The 20,867-nt window shown below is 36.2% G+C and overlaps 1 protein-coding gene across 4 annotated transcripts in view; it reads right to left on the bottom strand.

Moving 5' to 3' along the window:
- Positions 1-20,867, bottom strand: part of ZDHHC15 (zDHHC palmitoyltransferase 15) — a 149,429-nt gene that overhangs the window by 63,826 nt on the left and 64,736 nt on the right. For all 4 annotated transcript variants that reach the window (XR_016391325.1, XM_089904346.1, XM_089904347.1 and 1 more), the window contains 5 exons: positions 16,375-16,444; positions 14,887-14,919; positions 14,042-14,162; positions 9,336-9,468; positions 7,603-7,729 (listed from right to left, as the gene is read on the bottom strand). Coding sequence is in view for 3 of the 4 variants with exons in the window: in XM_089904346.1 (XP_089760472.1) it covers positions 7,603-7,729; positions 9,336-9,468; positions 14,042-14,162; positions 14,887-14,919; positions 16,375-16,444 (484 nt within the window). In the remaining variant the exon portion in view is untranslated. The remainder of the gene's footprint in view (positions 1-7,602; positions 7,730-9,335; positions 9,469-14,041; positions 14,163-14,886; positions 14,920-16,374; positions 16,445-20,867) is intronic.

Raw genomic sequence — 20,867 nt, 5'->3', positions numbered from 1 at the left:
CAATACACTACTTAATAACGAAGTGATCACTGAAGAAATCAAAGAGGAAATAAAAAAAATACCTAGAAACAAATGACAATGGAGACACAATGACCCAAAACCTATGGGATGCAGCAAAAGCAGTTCTAAGAGGGAAGTTTATAGCAATACAAGCCCACCTTAAGAAACAGGAAACAACTCGAATAAACAACCTAACCTTGCACCTAAAGCTATTAGAGAAAGAAGAACAAAAAAACCCCAAAGTTAGCAGAAGGAAAGAAATCATAAAAATCAGATCAGAAATAAATGAAAAGGAAATGAAAGAAATGATAGCAAAGATCAATAAAAGTAAAAGCTGGTTCTTTGAGAAGATAAACAAAATTGATCAACCATTAGCCAGACTCATCAAGAAAAAGAGGGAGAGGACTCAAATCAATAAAATTAGAAATGAAAAAGGAGAAGTTAAAACAGACACCACAGAAATACAAAGCATCCTACGAGAGTACTACAAGCAACTTTATGCCAATAAGATGCACAACCTGGAAGAAATGGACAAATTATTTGAAAGGTATAACCTTCCAAGACTGAACCAGGAAGAAACAGAAAATATGAACAGACAAATCACAAGTAATGAAATTGAAACTGTGATTAAAAATTTTCCAACAAACAAAAGTCCAGGACCAGATGGCTTCAGAGGAGAACTCTATCAAACATTGCAAGAAGAGCTAACACCCATCCTTCTCAAACTCTTCCAAAATACTGCAGAGGAAGGAACACTCCCAAACTCATTTTATGAGGCCAGCATCACCCTGATACCAAAACCAGACAAAGATACTACAAAAAATAGAGAAAATTACAGACCAATATCACTGACGAATATAGATGCAAAAATCCTCAACAAAATACTAGCAAACAGAATCCAACAACACATTAAAAGGATCATACACCATGATCAAGTGGGATTTATTCCAGGGTTGCAAGGATTCTTCAATATACGCAAATCAATCACCGTGATACACCATATTAACAAACTGAAGAATAAAAACAAATGATCATCTCAATAGTTGCAGAAAAAGCTTTTTACAAAATTCAACACCAATTTATGATAAAAACTCTCCAGAAAGTGGGCATAGAAGGAACCTACCTCAACATAATACAGGCCATATATGACAAACCCACAGAAACATCATTCTCAGTGGTGAAAAACTGACAGCATTTCCTCTAAGATCAGGAACAAGACAAGGATGCCCACTCTCACCACTATTATTCAACATAGCTTTGGAAGTCCTAGCCATGGCAATTAGAGAAGAAAAAGAAATAAAAGGAATACAAATTGGAAAAGAAGATGTAAAACTGTCACTGTTTGCTGATGACATGATGCTTTACATAGAGAATCCTAAAAATGCCACCAGAAAACTACTAGAGTTAATCAATGAATTTGGTAAAGTTGCAAGAAACAAAATTAATGCACAGAGATCTCGTGCATTCCTATACACTAATGATGAAAAATCTGAAAGAGAAATTATGGAAACACTACCATTTACCATTGCAACATAAAGAATAAAATACCTAGGAATAAACCTACCTAGGGAGACAAAAGACGTGTATGCAGAAAGCTATGACACTGATGAAAGAAATTAAAGATGATACCAACAGATGGAGAGATATACCATGTTCTTGGATTGGAAGAATCTATACTGTGAAAATGACTCTACTACCCAAAGCAACCTACAGATTCAATGCAATCACTATCAAATTACCAATGGCATTTTTTACAGAACTAGAACAAATCATCTTAAAATTTGTATGGAGACACAAAAGACCCCAAATAGCCAAAGCAGTCTTGAGGGAAAAAAATGGAGCTGGAGGAATCAGACTCCCTCCCTGCAGACTATACTACAAAGCTACAGTAATCAAGGCAATATGGTACTGGCATGAAAACAGAAACATAGATCAATGGAATAAGATAGAAAGCCCAGAGATAAACCCACGCACCTATGGTCAACTCATCTATGACAAAGGAGGCAAAGGTAAAGATGGACAAAGACGGTCTCTTCAATAAGTGGTGCTGGGAAAACTGGACAGCTCCATGTAAAAGAAAGAAATTAGAACACTCCCTAACACCATACACAAAAATAAACTCAAAATGGATTCGAGACCTAAATGTAAGACAGGACACTATAAAACTCTTAGAGGAAAACATAGGAAGAACACTCTAAGACATAAATCACAGCAAGATCTTTTTTGACCCACCTCCTAGAGTAAAGGAAATCAAAACAAAAATAAACAAATGGGACCTAATGAAACTTCAAAGCTTTTGCACAGCAAGGGAAACCATAAACAAGACGAAAAGACAACCCTCAGAATGGGAGAAAATATTTGCAAACGAATCAATGGACAAAGGATTAATCTCCAAAATATATAAACAGCTCATGCAGCTCAATATTAAAGAAACAAGCAACCCAATCAAAAAAAGGGCAGAAGACCTAAATAGACATTTCTCCAAAGAAGACATACAGATGAACAAGAAGCACATGAAAAGCTGCTCAACATCACTAATTATTAGAGAAATGCAAATCAAAAGTACAATGAGGTATCACCTCACACCATTTAGAATGGGCATCATCAGAAAATCTACAAACAACAAATGCTGGAGAGGGTGTGGCTAATAGGGGACCCTCTTGCACTGTTGGTGGAAATGTAAATTGATACAGCCACGATGGAGAACAGTATGGAGGTTCCTTAAAAAACTAAAAATAGAATTACCATGTGATCCAGCAATCCCACTACTGGGCATATACCCAGAGAAAACCATAATTCAAAAAGACACATGCACCCCAGTGTTCATTGCAGCACTATTTACAATAGCCAGGTCATGGAAGCAAGCTAAATGCCTATCGACAGGTGAATGGATAAAGAAGATGTGGTACATATATACAATGGAATATTAATCAGCCATAAAAAGGAACGAATTGAGTCATTTGTTGAGACGTGGATGGATCTATAGACTGTCATACAGAGTGAAGTAAGTCAGAAAGAGAAAAACAAATGTCGCATATTAACGCATGTATGTGGAACCTAGAACAATGGTACAGATGAACTGGTTTTCAGGGCAGAACTTGAGACACAGATGTAGAGAACAAATGTATGGACACCAAGGGGGGAAATCTGCGGTGGGGTGGGGATGATGGTGTGCTGGCGATTGGGATTGACATGTATACACTGATGTGTATAAAATTGATGACTAGGGCTTCCCTGGTGGCGCAGTGGTTGAGAGTCCACCTGCTGATGCAGGGGACACGGGTTCATGCCCTGGTCTGGCAAGATCCCACATGCCGCGGAGCAGGTGGGCCTGTGAGCCATGGCCACTGAGCCTGCACGTCCGGAGCCTGTGTTCCGCAACGGGAGAGGCAACAACAGTGAGAGGCCCGCGTCCCAGAAAAAAAAAAAAATTGATGGCTAATAAGAACGTGCAGTATAAAAAAACAAACAAAAAACAACTAATACTAAATTTTCTTTGGGTTATTTGTATGGAAATATGTTAATATAGATGTTTCAGACATTACATGAAATTTCTAAAAATCTTATATGTTCTGGTATAATAAGTCATAATTCTAGTTATTACTTTAAAATGTATATCTCAGAAATAACTAAATTTCCTTGTCAATTGCATTATTATGAACTTTCATCAAATCTTTAACCATGGTCATTTTTAAGTCTTTTGTCATTTACAGACAGTTCTGGGTGTACTCTGATGCTTTTGCAAAAATGTTCCTATAAAAGGGTTTCATCTTCAAGGAATTCATGGGAAACACTCTGACAAGTACAGGTTTCTGGTAACTGACTATACTGCTGAACTGAATGAATAAGCATTTTGAGAACTCCAGTGGAAAACTGATGAATTCATAAAAGTGCTAATGAAAGATCAAGATGAAAAAAAAATTAATTACATCGGACTGAGTGTACTGATGAGGATGATTATAATTTTTGTGACTTTCTGTTTGAATAAAAAAGAATCATTGAATTCACTGGAGATAAGGTGCTGTGAATTGGTGATAGATAATAATAATGGCTGAATGCCCTGTTATTTGGCTTGTATGGCAGAAACGTTATTAAAAGCTGGGAGAAAGAGCCAAAGTGAGGCATTTCTAAGAGTGCAGATCCTTGGGGCAATTATCCTACCCCAGAACTGACAGTTCTCTACAGAGGATGTAACTATATTGATTATAAGTGAGTGGGCTTTGATTTTTGCTCTTGTTCTTTATTCCAAAGAAGACTCATTTTAGACCTCCCTTTGGTGTAGTGATATTGTGTGTTTGTGTATGTATGTGTGTGAGTGGGGTGCAAATAATTGCTGGTATTAGTTATTAATCAACATTACCCACTGACACAGTTTTGTCTTGTGATTTATAGCCAGGGCATAGGATATACCACAGCTTTTAAATAAATGAGCCTGTAAACACTAACTGGTACAGAGGCACTACTAGGGCAATTAATGAAGAGGAGAAAATCTTTCTTAATTACCACCTTACTCCAGCAAAGTTTCCTCAAATAAGTGAACAAATGGCTGTATCCCTGTCTGAAGAATGGATCTAAAGGGGATTGCAAGAAGCCTATAAATAAGCTTTGCTCTAGAGCTAGTTTAGTTGATAGTAGTTTTAATCTGGTTCATGAAGTCACTCAGAGGACACAAGCTCATCTCTCCTTCATTGCTTTCTCTTCATTCCTGTGGCAATTATAAGAATTACCTAGAATCTCTAAATCAATCTTTGTTTGTTCTTGCTTTTTGTTCTTGTTTAAATTTAAAACTTTAACTTTTCCCTCCATGAAAGTAATATAAACATTTAATCCCAAAATATGAAAAGTGGAGACAAAAAAAATAATTTCTAAGACTGTTGCCCATACCACTTAGAGCATTTTGGGGGTATATTTCCCCTCTGTTGTTTTTCTTCTCCATATATTTGTTTTTTTCATTTATAAATTATTTTAATTGTTGTATAGTTGATGTACAATATTATATAAGTTACAGATGTACAATATAGTGATATACAATTTTTTTTGTCAATCCCAAACTCCCTATCTCCCCCCCCCTTTGCTCCTGGTAACCATAAGTTTGTTCTCTGAGTCTGTGAGTCTGTTTCTGTTTTGTAAATAAGTTCATCTGTATCATTATTTTTAGATTCCACATAATTGATATCATACGATATTTCTCTTTCTCTGTCTGACTTACTTTACCTAGTATGACAATCTCTAAGTCCATCTATGTGGCCGCAAATGGCATTATTTCATTCTTTTTAATGGCTGAGTAATATTCCATTGTGTATATGTATCACAACTTCTTTATCCATTCATCTGTCTATAGACATTTAGGTTGCTTCCATGTCTTGGTTATTGTAAACAGTGCTGCAGTGAATATTGGGGTGCATGTATCCTTTCAGACTATGTTTTTCTCTGGATATATGCCCAGGAGTGGGATTGCAGGATCATATGGCAGCTCTATTCTTAGTTTCTTAAGGAAACTCCATTACCCTGATACTAAAACCAGATAAAGATACCACAAAAAAGAAAATTACAGGCCAATATCACTGATGAACATAGATGCAAAAATCCTCAACAAAACACTTACAGTCTGAATCCAACAATACATTAAAAGGATCATACAGCATAATCAAGTGGGATTTATCTCAGGGATGTAAGGATTCTTCAATATCCACAAATCAATCAGTGTGATACACCACATCAACAAATTGAAGACTAAAAACCATATGATCATCTCAATAGGTGCAGAAAAAGCTTTTGACAAAATTCAACACCCTATTTATGATAAAATCTCTCCAGAAAGTGGGCATAGAGGGAAGATACGTCAACATAGTAAAGCCTATATATGACAAACCTACAGCTAACATCCTACTCAATGGTGAAAAGCTGAAAGCATTTCCTCCAAAATCAGGAACAAGACAAGGATGTCCACTCTCACCACTTTTATTCAACATACTTTTGGAAGTCCTAGCTACAGTAATAAGAGAAGGAAAATAAATAAAAGGAATCCAAATTGGAAAAGAAGAAGTTAAACTATCACTGTTTGCAGATGACATGATACTATACATAAAAAATACTAAAGATAGCACCAGGAAACTACTAGAACTAACCAATGAATTTGGTAAAGTTGCAGGATACAAAATTAATACACAGAAATCTGTTGCTTTTCTATACACTAACAATGAAAGATCATAAAGAGAAATTCAAGAAACAATCCCATTTACTATCACACCAAAAAGGATAAAATACCTAGGAATAAACCTAAGGAGGCAAAACACCTGTACTCCGAAAACTATAAGATGCTGCTGAACGAAATCGAAGAATGACACAAACAGATGGAAAGATATACTATATTCTTGGATTGGAAGAATCAATATTGTCAAAATGACTATACTACCCAAGGCAATCTACAGATTCAACGTAATCCCCATAAAATTACCAATGGCATTTTTCACAGAACTAGAACAAAAAATCTTAAAATTTGTATGGAGACACAAAAGACCCCGAATAGCCAAAGCAATCTTGAGAAAGAAAAACAGAGCTGGAGGAATCAGGCTCCTGGGCTTCAGACTATACTACAAAGCTATAGCCATCAAACAGTATGGTATCAGCACAGAAATAGAAATATAGATAAATGGAACAGAATAGAAGGTCCATATATTTGTATATATCAAAAAACATAAGCATCTCCATGTGCAGTGTTCCAGTAATTCCATTTCTGGGAGTTATTCTAAAGCTAGAGATAAACTAGGCACAAAAATGTTCATTGTGGCATTATTTCCAGGCAGTAATTCGGAAACAAACTAAACAAACTAAACTATGGGAATATATATTTCCCCACTGGCTGGAATACGATATAGTTAAAAGTAATGGTTATAAAGACTATGTCACAGGCTTCCCTGGTAGTGCAGTGGTTGGGAATTTGCCTGCCAATGCAGGGGACACGGGCTCAATCCCTGGTCTGGGAGTATCCCACATGCCACAGAGCAGCTAGGCCTGTGTGCCACAGCTACTGAGCCTGACCTCTAGAACCCGCGAGCCACAACTACTGAGCCCACATGCACAACTACTGAAGCCCATGTGCCTGGAGCTCATGCTCCGCAACAAGAGAAGCCACCACAATGAAGAGTAGCCCCTGCTTGCCGCAACTAGAGAAAGCCTGTGCACAGCAATGAAGACCCAATGCAGCCAAAAATAAATAAATTTAAAAAGTAAAGACTATGTCACAATAAGGGGAAATGATTACTATATTTTAAGTGAAAAATGTAAAGTTCAACGTGGTATGTATACTGTGATTAAAAATATGTACAAATACATACAGAAGAAAAACAACAGAGTTGTTTACAATCCAAATTCATTTACAAATGACTGGTACCAGTTTACACTGCTACACACAAAGCATGAGAATGCTTATTGTATCATGCCCTCACCACCTGATTTATCTTTACTAACCTAGTAATGAAAAACTCGGGAAATACAGTTTTACATTGGACTGATATCTAGTGCATAATACAGTCAAAATTGAATTTGCTACTTCAAGGCATGGTCCAGCATCAACTTCTTTCAGTGGTAATAGTTACCTACCTGGACCCAATAGGTATTAACCAGAACTTCTTGTTATCTCCAAACACCTGCTGGATATTTTTGATGAAGCCAAGGTTGAACCCATTTTTCTCTGGGCCACTTGTAAACACTGGAGTACAGAAGGCCTCTATGGTGGGGTAGGGAAGTTGAAGAAAAGAAGAAGAGAGCAATAATCAGGACCATTACAATTTTACAGTTCTCCATGAATGTGACTTGCTTCTACAATATTTTTTGCTGTGGTAGCACAGGCCCCTCATTCTTAGTTATTGCTAAATTACTTGGTAAAAACCAGCTGAATCACTTTAATACAAAGTAAGTTTGTTATTAAACATAAAGAATTGGTACACTCTTTTTAAAAAAAATGCAGAAGAAACACATGATGGTAGAAATAATTGAACAGTCATAGGGGTAGTATGTAGTTTGTACTGCATGTAAGGAGTGAAAGAACAAATCTAACAGCACTTTATTTGAATCTAAATGGCAGTAACAGCCAAATGGTCTCTATATTTAGAGCTGGGATGAAAGTAATGACGCATAAAGAGATGGTAATGACATTGATTTGGGTTTTGAAACATTTCAGAAATGAACATGTTCACACTGAAGCCTGCAATGTAAGAAATTGAGTTTTACTCCAGAAAAAATGTCAATGGGTGAACTATAATCACCTCAATGACTATGAGAAATTGGACCATGTTAGTGCACATTATTTTTAGATACACATTTATCCCATTAAGCAAACACTTTCACTGTTGGACTCTGGCTGCATCTGACCATTTCCCTTTTGTTCTTTGTTTTCAGATTGTGTTATCATGAAGCTTTTAGTACTCTTCTACGTTGTAGCTGATCTCTAAGCCAAATATGCTAATCTACTACCCTAGCAACTAAGTGCTACATATATATTTGGTTTAGAAAATAAGTGCAAATACTTTCTTAGCTGTTATCATTATTAGCAAATGAATTCCAAAAGTATAGTGGCTTTTGCACTATACTTTCCTCAAATTTATCTTAGCTAAACATTCAGTATTTGGACACTTTCTCCTTAACCCTCATGCATTGATCTGTGTACAGTATAAATATTTGTTTCACCATGAAAACGATTATTGCACTGGATCCATCAGAAATGCAATTCTCCAAATAAAAGCCCAGAATATAGAGTAGTGGAAAAATTTTCAGAGAAAAATTTTCATTTCTTGTGCTCATTTTCTAGAGACTCACTTGTTCAATGTGTTTATCTCATTCCCACAGTCCCTACACAGCTCCTTGATAACTGTAGATATTCAATGATTTGTTGGTTTGGATCTTTTCTCAGGACTCTGTTTTTAGAAGTGTTCAATAAATTAGATTTTTCTATCTTTATTGACCTTGACTTCCTCCTTCTGATGCTCCCTTCTGTACTGATTCTTTCCTTCACTTCCTTATGTGAACACCCTTTCAAAATTTTCAAGCTGTAAATCTGGGGAACTATTACCCAGAATGAACTATAAAAAGCAATGGTTATTTTTGGTTTTGTGTGAGGTTTTATTCACTAATGTTCTCTTTAGTCTGTAAGCTTCATTCACTATGGCTCTCCAGTTTGGTAAAACATGTTTACATCTGTTTCCGTTTGGAGGCAAAGAGATGTCACTGCAGGTGAAATGTTTCATTGGAAGTTTCTCTCTTCCTTGGGAACAATCCATAGGTCACAGGGATATACATTCACATGTTTTTTTCCTAGTCTTAATATCCAGTCTTACCTAAGGTGGTTTTGTTTCTGCTGACAAGCCAACAATGGTAACCAAAGAGAATCACAAGGCTGACAAAAAACATGCAGGCCACAAAGAGGAGGAAAAGGACATGGAACTTAGAGCGAACACTGGGCAATTCCCCCTAGAAAAGAAATAATAAACAAACAGAAAGAAAGGATTAAAGTCATAAGGTTTGGCTAGTTTTTCTGTATAGGTTAGTACTTTCTTCCATATGTATAAAATGTCTAGCTGTAATTAAAAAAGTAGATTTTGTAAAATTTTTACAAAACAGTTCTTTCTGTGGATGACCATACCTTATTATGGATATGCTATCAGCCTACACAGCCTAAAATGGATCTTTGCTTAAGTGCAGTTCAGTGTAAAATAGAGTATATAATGTACCAATTAGAAAAGGGTAAGGTTAAAAGAGTATACTGAAGCCATAACTGGTATGCAACCTCTTAAGCTTGTATTCCATTTAGTTTGTAAATTTTGAGTCATTGGCTAGAGGTGATCTTGAGGTCATATGGTTCACCCTCTTGTTTCAAGGTGGGTTATTCTGGAATACTTTATATGTCATGTTTCTTTGGATATATGTGTGCTAAAAATGTCACAGTGATATATGTAGGAAGTTAAAACACATAGGTAGAATTTTAAAATGTTCTACCTCTAAGTCGACTTGATTTTAAAGCTACTGAAAATTTTGTGTGGTTGTTTTTTATAGTTGAAGTAGAATGTGCTGGTATATTACATCCTGTGAAACAGCTGTTTAGACAGTAAAATCATGCAAGATTTGACAGGTAATTGTAAAATAGGTAGCTAAAGATTTTTATAGTTAGCTGGGACATCTCATTTTCCATATGGCAACAGTTTTGGTTTTTTAAAGCAGCCCCAGACTAGAATGAATTTTCTAAAGTTTTATAGCATGCACAGCATGTAACATTTTGTCTTCTGAAGAGAACATTAGAAAACATTTTCAATTTTGGAGTAAGCATTTGGGAGAAAGACTTTTCTTTATTTCCCCCTTTCCTGTGTTGATCATTGTTTTGGTGTGATGAATTGCTTTGAAATATTTCCAAATGCTCTTGAGTAGTAAAGGTGATTCTTGGTTGAAGTGGACCTTGACATTAGGATCTAGTTCTACTACAGTTTGGAAGGAGAACGTTAAGGCTTGGAAACACTTGGCAAATTCAGATGGTACAGATTTTTTTCGTCTCTTAGAGGAGATTTATATTTATTTTGATGTAAGGAAATATTGGGAATCTTCCAGACAGTATGTGTTTGAAGGATGAAGATAAAGTGAAGTAAACCAGTCAGATGCTTTCAGCTGAGGGGTGGTCTGGGTGAAATTTGCCTGGGGGCAGAGCACCCCAGGAAATAGCTATACCAAGGACTTTGACCTTCATGAACTTTTACGTGAAGCTCCTTTTTGAAATGATTCCTCTACAAAATCTTGGCCTAAGCACCCAAATTGAATTTGATTGGTTTTTTTTGTTTTGTTTTGAATTTATAGGAAAGATTTTGTAGTGGTTTTTGCCTAGCTGTGTTTTTGTTTTCATAATCTCTACTTTTTTAATAAGTTTTTAAAAGCTTTTAAAGCTCACATTTATTTTACTTCTTATCTTTCATGTTTAAATGGACAATAGGAAATGGCTGGGCAGTAGGGACTGATATAAAGTCAGTTCACACTCTGAGGGGCTGAGCTGCAAGTCTTTCCCTTCCCTAATTGCTCTTATAGAACTCTCTTCTGTCTGTCAAAGCATATCTACTGTGTTGTCCCTTGATAAAATCCTTAATATTTAACTTTCTTTTTTGTTAGAAGAGGGTGATGGCCCTATGTTCAAAATTACCTACTCAGGAGATAACCAAGCTAAATTACTCAAAGCAATAACCACCAGAAACAGTGGTTATTGGTAGATTAATCCTATTATCTCAGTTCTAAAAGAATTCATAGCCTCTATGAGGAGATTCATGGCCCAGTGTGGGAGGTGTATATTACTACTTTTTTCATAAGTCAAATATCAATTTCCTATCAAAGTGCTACTCTTTAAGTTAATATTGAGAGGAGAACCACAATCTGATGGTCTTCTGAATTCTTTATTTCAAAGGAGCTAGAGCTTCTCTATAGTAGGACCATAATGGGCAGTAGGACATGGTACAGTGTTTAAGATTACTGGGCTTAAGAGTCAGACAAGTTCAAGTTCTCACTTTGCAACTTAGAAGCTGGGTGATCCTGAGCAAGTCACTTAACTACTATGACCCTCAGTTTTATCATCTTTAAATTAGTCTAATAATTCCTGCTTTACCTAGTTCACAAGGTTGTGGTGAGGATAAGATGATATAATAGATATGAAAGTGCTTTGAAAATGGTAAAGTACCATACAAATGGAGGTTGCTATTCTTAGGAGCACAGCTAGTCTCCTTGATACATGGCTTTTAAAATACATGGCAGTGTTTACTTTTCATTTTAGGGGAGACTCAATTTGAACTGAGAAAGCCATCTTTAAACCACACTAAAGTGCTCTCTGGCTGGAGAGACTGCAAAGAAGCATTTCTCTGAACTGTCAATGCCCTTTTCATTATGAGGGCAAGCCAGGGCAGGTTTCCTCGCCTGGCATCTGTCAGCATGAGCTAGTTTATTGTGGAGAAAAAAATGAAGGAATAGGAAAAGGGCAAGGCTATTTTCACCCCTTGCTTGTGAATACTGGCACATTTCTGGAGATTAATTCATATCTAGATATTAACTTTCGAGGGTAAAAGAAGCATACAGCACCTGGCTGGCATTGTGGTATTTGATTATTGGCTGACTAGGAGGGCCAAAGGCAAAATGTTTGAAATACAACATTGTTTACTCTGTTATCAAAGGGTAGTTTTTAAACAGTAGCCTACTCTGTTAAGGACCAAGTAAAGTCTGTAGTGAAGACCAAGGCTGACACTTTCCCTGCTGAATTGGTTGCAGGAGATTTTTTTTATGGTAGTGGCTTAGTGTGTGAATAGAATGCCAAAAAGGTCATGGAAACCTGGGCAATAGATAAGAGATCCTGTGATGTGGAAAGGGGCCAAAGAAGAGACACCAGGATGATGAAGCATTTTGTATTTGGGGACAATTTATGATAAAACTTCATTTCTGCTTATACTTTTATATCCCTGGGTTGAAGATTTTGATATGCATTATATAATTCTTGATTCTTAAAGTTATTAAATATTGGAATTGATTAAGCAAGTCGAAGAGAGAATGCAAAGCCCATACCTCTATAATATTCTACACTATATTTTCTACACTACTAGGGATCAAAACACTAATTAATAATTTAAATATTCTCAGCTATTTATGTTCTCACTGCCTTGCCTTTCTCCTTTTTTTCTCCAGTTTATTATAATCTATATTCTACTCACAGGATTTATGTGCTTCACCTCTCCCCCTGAGGTGAGATATTCCAGTTATACAGGCTCTTGTGCAATTCCTAAAGTAATAACCAGTAGCTCTGCCCACATCTGCTTTTTGCTATTCAGGTTCAGTTTGGAAAGCCCTCATCATGTAAGGTTATAATGTCTTAGTAACTGTATTGTAGTTGTATGTGGGGAAGACATATCTTCTGGAGTCCATTGGCATGAAATTAAAAAAAAATCACTATACTGCTGCAGACCCCATATACATATGTAAACTGAAAATCTGCCTTCAATTTTTTGGAAATAGATGGGATATAACTGTTATCTTCAAGTAGAAGAAAGGTGAAAGTAGGATTTTAAAAAAGATTTCATTATAATGATTGAAATCATGTTTTGAAAAGTAAAATATTTTCAACATCTGTTTCATTGTTTTAAAGGTATTATCCAGTGTAAGGTTAATCTTTTTCTTTTAACCTTGCACTGGATAATATCTTATGATTTCCTCATTTCTTTCTTTCTTTTTTTTTTTGATGTGGACCATTTTTAAAGTCTTTATTGAATTTGTTAGAATATTACTTCTGTTTTATGCTTTGGATTTTTGGCCGTGAGGCATGTGGGATCTTAGCTCCCTGACCAGGGATCGAACCCACACCCCCTGCATTGGAAGGTGAAGTCTTAACCACCGGACTGCCAGGGAAGTCCCTCAACATGTTTCATTTGATCTTGGCAATGAGCCAGTGAAGCAGGTAGCAGAGCCAGTATTAGAACTCAATTCTCCTTATACTCTACCCAGAGTTTGTCATACAAAGTTCAAATAAGACTCTCCCTTTTCATTTTGGTCTTTTGTGAAGATGAGTTAATGAATCTTTCTGTCCAGTAGGAATTTTGCAACTTCCTTTGAACAGGGATTTAGAAAGTATTTTCTGACAACGAGGGAGTGCTTTGTCAGCCTTTTTCTTAGGAAACTAGGGATTTAGAATTAGTTTCAACATTTTTCAAACCTAAAATTGGTAAGAAGTCGATTTTTAAACTTGATTAGATAAATACATTGTAAAAAATCAGTAAGTCTCAAGAGATTAGGTTCCTGGAGGCCCAACAAGATTCTCATGTATGATAGAAACTTTAACTGACATCTAAATAACAGCCTCTTAAATCTCAGAATATTTAATGTGGGAAACTTGTTTTCTGTGCTTTCCCTTCTGATCACTTCAGTATTAGCTACTTAAAAATGTAAAAAAGAAAAAGATAATGTGAACAATGTCACAGATTGGAATAGGTGTGTATTTATTCTTGGTGGGGGGACCCTTCTGGATTTTTTAACTTACTCTCCAGTATTTGATGAAATAGCTGAAGACCGTTGTAGCAATGTACAGGCAATAGAGAACAGAATAAGCTAAGAACTGAAGGAAGAATTTATAGTTGGAAAATCCAATGCAGTTATTAACCCTAAAAAAGGAAAAAAAGAAAAACTAATTTGAAATCAGGATCCATTGATTTAGAACACACTGATACAGAGTGAACTGTGTTACCCCTGCTGCTTCATTATCTGTTGTGTAGAAACTCAACAGAAATTTAAGTCCCTTAATAGGAACAGACTGGAAACACAAGTTCATGTCTCACTTGTTTTTCCTTTTATTTACAGACACAGAGACAGCTGGCCTACCTAACAGTTCTGGACTGGTTCCTGACACACCCAAGCAAACCTGGATCTTGGATGCTGAAAACCTACTACAATCTCCGCAGCTATACTTAGTATATTATGGCATGTTCTCTTTATAGTTAGATGATTTCATACTGGTTCTCTAGGTCAGACATACAAAATTTGGAGAATTGCTTAAATTAACAATCTAGAGTTTTTCAAACATCAAGACAGCTAAAAAAAGAACTGAATTATGTAATGTCAAAGGGGACAACTATCTGTACTCTCTTTCGTTATTATAGCTAATGGACAAGAGACCATTAGCTCTGTGACACCAGGAATTCACTATCACACCTTTGATGGTATATTTATTCTTGCTTTAAAATGTTACGCCTTCCCTGTTCCACACACAAATACAAAGCCCAATGAATTATGGTAGGGGAAACAGGCATTTTACAACTATGCTTAGGAAAGTAGGCATTGAACAACTTTGACCCTATTAGAGGGGAGAAATTAATCAAAAGGACATACCAAGGGCAATGATGATCCATTTTTAATACACACCTACAAAAGGAAGAAAATACAGTGTGATAAACTTCAGAATTGAACTCAGGGTATCACCAGTATTTTTACATGGTCCCAGTACACTCATTCTTAGATTTCCACTATAGCTTCTCCAAAACTATTCTGTCCTCAGTTGTTCCTAGGATGAGCCAATCACAAAACTTTAGGATCATGCTGGCAGCAAGTTACATGCCTAAAATTCCAACCTTTAAAAGGCATTTTTAAAAGGGAACTCTAGGATACTGACACAGAGAATAGGTCCAAGATACCTCTCCTCATTTTATTTACTTAGTTTAATAAAAGTAAAGAAGAAAACATGACTGCAGCCTGTGCTTGAATCAAGGGTAAGAGAAACATGGATGGAACAAGCACTCAAGAAGGCCATGAAGCTTATATTTATTAGCATGAAAATGGGATTTTACAAAGCTGGAGCAATTTGAGTAACAAAATAAAGTAGTATTGATTTATAACCCCAAATGTAAAATGATTGTCCATGCCCACATATTGATATAAGTAAATGATTTAATAAATAAATGAGGGAGAAGAGACAAATCTCCCATGTAGAGGAATTCCAAATAATTTATGTAGATACTCTGCCTGCAAGGCAGGGTGGGGGAAGCATAACTTCTCATTCCTTTAGTGTTGGCTGTACACAGAGATTTCCTTCTAAAGAGTACAGTATGGAGTGGGGGTGGAAGAAGAGTAACTTTACAGTGGAGAAATCTGGCAAACACTGCCTCAGTCAGATGATTAAGATTAACATTGCAGTGATAAGTCATGTCTATAGTACGTACCCTTGATATGATATAATGAGAATGGCACTTAATCTCTCTGGTCTTCCTCCCCCAAAAGACATTATCTAAATCTAATTATGAGAAAAATATCAGACAAATCCCACCTGAGGGATATTCTGCAAAATACCCGACAATTCTAAAAACCGTCAAGGTTATCAAAAACAAGTAAAGTCTGAGAAACTATCACAGCTAAGAGGAGCCTAGAAGACATGACAACTAAATGTAATATGGTATCCTGGATAGGATCCTGTAACAGAACAAGGACTTCAGGGAAAAACTGAGAAAATCTAAATAGAGTATGGATTTTGGCTAAAAATAAAAAATCAATGCTGGTTCATTAATTGTAAGAAGTGTACCATATTAATGTAAGATATTACATGGAAAATGGTGTGGGGCATATAAGAACTATCTTTACAATGATTCTATAAATCTAAAACTGTTCTAAAATAAAATGTTTATTTTTTTAAATGCAGTTTTATTTCTCTTTCCTATCTTTATAATAGTTTGAATCATCATCATCCCTGTGAGGGTATTTGGCATGTGCTCATTATGATTGAAAGGAAATGCTCTTTAGGATCAACATGTTAGGATCAGTCACTTGGTTTTTAAGGCAACCATCAGTGGCCAAGCTCAGCCCAGGGGAATTATGGCTGTCACTTACATGGCACAGACAGAGCAGTGGTGGCAGCGATCTGGCTTGATCAAATGGCACCGGTCACAGAACCTTACGTCTATAGGAAAAATAAGGTGGTTAGCACTGGTTAGGGATCAATATGACACCATATATCTTACTAGCAAATCTGGGTGACTTGTTATACACTGATTACAGGCACTCAAACTCATCTCATTTCAAGTTACCAAGCAAAAGACAGATCACATAAGAGAATTGTGGTATGTATTTTTTTCCCTGTTGGATCAATCTTAAAAGCACCTTTTGGGGGATGAGTGTAAGGGGAAAAGTTTTCATATCTGGATATCTGATCATAAAATTCTGTATTATGAAACAAACTATACCGTCAATTGCTTGAGTTATCTTGGGAAAATCATTTAGCCTCTGTTTATTCCAACTTTCCTATCTGAAAACAGGATTCATAATTTATCTCCTGTCTCCAGAGGTTGGATTGTATGAGGTGGATAAAACTCCTAAAGCATGGTAAAGAAGGTGGTTCTTAGAATAAGAATTTGAAGAATAGAAGAGACATTCTAGAACAAATTAGTTCAATTGACCATTCCACAGATATAGAAAATAAAGACCTGAGCCATGTCAAGTACCTTATACAAAATCACACAGTAAGCAAGTGGCAAGGCTGTGACTAGTACAGTTTTTCTGACCCTTTAGTTCAGGATTCTTTTCACTTTGTAAGTATGATATAAAAAATCAGTTCTCCTTCCCTCTCTACCTCCTTCCTTCTTTTCTTTATTTCCTTGCATGAAAGACATTTTCCTTTCCTTCTAATTTTCTCTGTGTTCATTCATAGAGTATGACTGTTTATGTGATTATTAAGTGTAGCAACTAAAATTATGAAAATTTGAGCTAATATAATAATTAAACCTAAAGTGTACCTTAAGCACACATAACTGATTCAACATAATGAACTATTAATTCAGCAGAGTTTCTGTGTTCATTCTAGCAATGTGGTGGTGGTGGTGACCAAAGTATGTGTATAACTGAGGTAACAAGGAGGGGAGAGGGACATGCATGTTTAGTTCCTTCAACATGTTTTTAAAGATACGGTCAAACACCACTGTCCAGTTTAAGCCACCATCACCTCTAACTTAGATGACTGCAATAGCTGCCTAATTATTTGCTTTCACTCTTGCCCCCTCACAATACATTCTCTACAGAATAGCCAGGTGATTTGTTAAAATCTAAATCAGATCATATCACTCTCCACTAAAAATCTTCAATGGAGTTCCAAACCCTTAGCATGGCAAGTTACTTTTTTTTTTTTTTTTGGTGGCTCTGCATGGATTGTGGGATCTTGGTTCTCTGACCAGTGATTGAACCTGGCCCCGGTAGTGAAAGCACTGAGTCCTAACCACTGGACCACCAGGGAATTCCTGCAAGCTACTTTTTCTTATTAAGGTCTCAGATCAAATGACATTGCCTCAGAGAAGCCTTCTCTATTACTCTATATCATGAGCACTGCAAACAAATGCTTCAAGGGTCCAGGGAACAGTGAGTAGTGAGTGAAGAACCTGAGAATTCGTGCTGTGTTTAAAAAGAGCAGCTACTACTCAGCTCTAGCTAATTTTTGCCATGGGGAAATGCAGATCGAATGTTACCAGTGTCTGAGTTTTCAAGAGTAGCCAAAAATTGTGGATTTTCATGCAGAAGTATTCTAATTGTTAAAAATTAGTAAAAATGCAAAGTTTTAAAAGACACATTAGAGGTCAAACAGAATATATCTCTGGGTCCAATTCCTCCCATATACTTCTAGTTTGTAATCTCTGCTCTATCGCACCATTCTGTTTACTACTGTTTGAAATTATATAGAAAATTTCCTGTCTGTCTCCTTTTCAATATACTTCAGTATGCATGAAGACTTTTAAATAAACCATAACCACCATGACATTAATGCTCTAACAAAGTAAACAATAAATTTTTAATATCATCTAATACCCAGACTATATTAAGACATCCCCAATTGTCATATGGGATCTTAATAAATATTGGTTGAATAAATAAATGATAAATAGATGAACATAAGTGTCCAACAGTATACTTCCCAAAGCCTTGAAACACGAACTTCCTTATTAGAAACATTAGAATTATTTGTCAAAAAAGCATTCGTTTTCAAATTTTAAAAGGTGGAGAGGGCTTCGCTGGTGGCACAGTGGTTAAGAATCTGCTTGCCAGTGCAGGGGACACGGGTTTGAGCCCTGGTCTGGGAAGCTGCCACATGCTGAGGGGCAACTAAGCCCATGCATGAAAACTACTGAGCCTGTGCTCTAGAGCCTGCGAGCCACATCTACTGAGCCTGTGCTCTAGAGCCTGCGAGCCACAACTACTGAGCCTGTGCTCTAGAGCCCACGAGCCACAACTACTGAAGACTGCACACCTAGAGCCTGAGCTCCGCAACAAGAGAAGCCACTGCAATGAGAAGCCCGCGCATTGCAATGAAGAGTAGCCCCCACTCGCTGCAACTAGAGAAAGGCCACGTGCAGCAACAAAGACCCAACTAAGCCAAAAATAAATAAATAAATGTATAAAAAAAATAAATAAAAGGAGGAGAATTGCTCAGCCAGTACTGTTCTACTCATGCATATGAAAACTAACAATAAAACTCCATAGTGAGTATTACTGAAGAAAAATGAAGACATATCTGCACAATCACTTGTACAAGAATTTCATAGCAGATTTACTCATAATAGTTGAGCACTGGAAACAACCCACTTGAGCATCAACTGGTGAACTGATAAAGAAAATATGATATTCATACAGTGAAATACTACTCAGAAATGACAATGAAAATACTAGGAACCAAAACCTATGGGGTGCAGCAAAAGCAGTTCTAAGATGGAAGTTTATAGAAATACAATGCTACCTCAAGAAACTAGAAAAATCTCAAATAAACAACCTAACCTTACACCTAAAGCAATTAGAGAAAGAAGAACAATAAAAACCTAAACTTAGCAGAAGGAAAGAAATCAAAGATCAGATCAGAAATAAATGAAAAAGAAATGAAGGAAACAATAGCAAAGACCAATCAAACTAAAAGATGGTTCTTTGTAAAGATAAACAAAATTGATAAACCTTTAGTGAGACTCAAAGAAAAAAAAGGAAGAGGGCTCAAATCAATAAAATTAGAAATGAAAAAGAAGTTACTCACTGACACTGGAGAAATACAAAGGTTCATGAGAGACTACCACAAGCAAATATATGCCAATAAAATGGACAACCTAGAAGAAATGGACAAATTCTTAGAAAAGTACAACTTTCCAAGACTGAAACAGGAATAAATAGAAAATATAAACAGACTAATCACAAGCACTGAAATTGAAACTGTGATTAAAAATCTTCCAAAAAACAAGAGCCCAGGGCCAGTTGGCTTCACAGGAGAATTCTATCAAACATTTAGAGAAGAGCTAACATCTATCCTTCTCAAACTCTTCCAAAATATATCAGAGGGAGGAACACTCCCAAACTCATTTTATGAGGCCCCCATCACTCACCCTGATAGCAAAACCAGACAAAGATGTGACAAAAAAAGAAAAATACAGGCCAATATCATTGATGAACATAGATGTAAAAATCCTCAACAAAATACTAGCAAACAGAATCCAACAGCACATTAAAAGGATCACACACCATGATCAAGCGGGGTTTATCCCATGAATGCAAGGATTCTTCAATATACACAAATCAATCAATGTGATACACCATATTAAAAAACTGCAGGATAAAAACCATATGATCATCTCAATAGATGCAGAAAAACTTTTGACAAAACTCAACACACATTTATGATAAAAACTCTCCAGAAAGTGGGCAGAGAGAGAGCCTACCTCAACATAATAAAAGCCATATATGACAAACCCACAGCCAACATCATTCTCAATGGTGAAAAACTGAAAGTATTTCCTCTAAGATCAGGAACAAGACAAGGGTGCCCACTCTCACCACTATTATTCAACATAGTTTTGGAAGTTTTGGCTATGGCAATCAGAGAAGAAAAAGAAATAAAATGAATACAAATTGGAAAAGAAGTAAAACTGTCACTGTCTATGGATGACATGATACTATACATAGAGAATCCTAAAGATGCCACCAGAAAACTACTAGAGTAAATCAAATTTGGTAAAGCTGCAGGATACAAAATTAATGCACAGAAATTTCTTGCATTCCTACACAATAACAATGAGAAATAAGAAAGAGAAATTATAGAATTACCATATGACCCAGCAATCCCACTACTGGGCATATACCCTGAGAAACCAAAATTCAAAAAGAGTCATGTACCAAAATGTTCATTGCAGCTCTATTTATGATAGCCCGGAGATGGAAACAACCTAAGTGCCCATCATCGGATGAATGGGTAAAGAAGATGTGGCACATATATACAATGGAATATTACTCAGCCTTAAAAAGAAACGAAATTGAGCTATTTGTAATGAGATGGATAGACCTAGAGTCTGTATACAGAGTGAAGT

Source organism: Delphinapterus leucas, chromosome X, assembly GCF_059928025.1.
Source record: "Delphinapterus leucas isolate spDelLeu-1000000601 "Yukka" chromosome X, BTC_Dleu_Yukka2, whole genome shotgun sequence".
In the NCBI taxonomy this organism is placed as follows: domain Eukaryota; kingdom Metazoa; phylum Chordata; class Mammalia; order Artiodactyla; family Monodontidae; genus Delphinapterus; species Delphinapterus leucas.
Note: the sequence above shows the minus strand (reverse complement) of the source record. Positions and strands in the feature narration are given on the sequence as shown.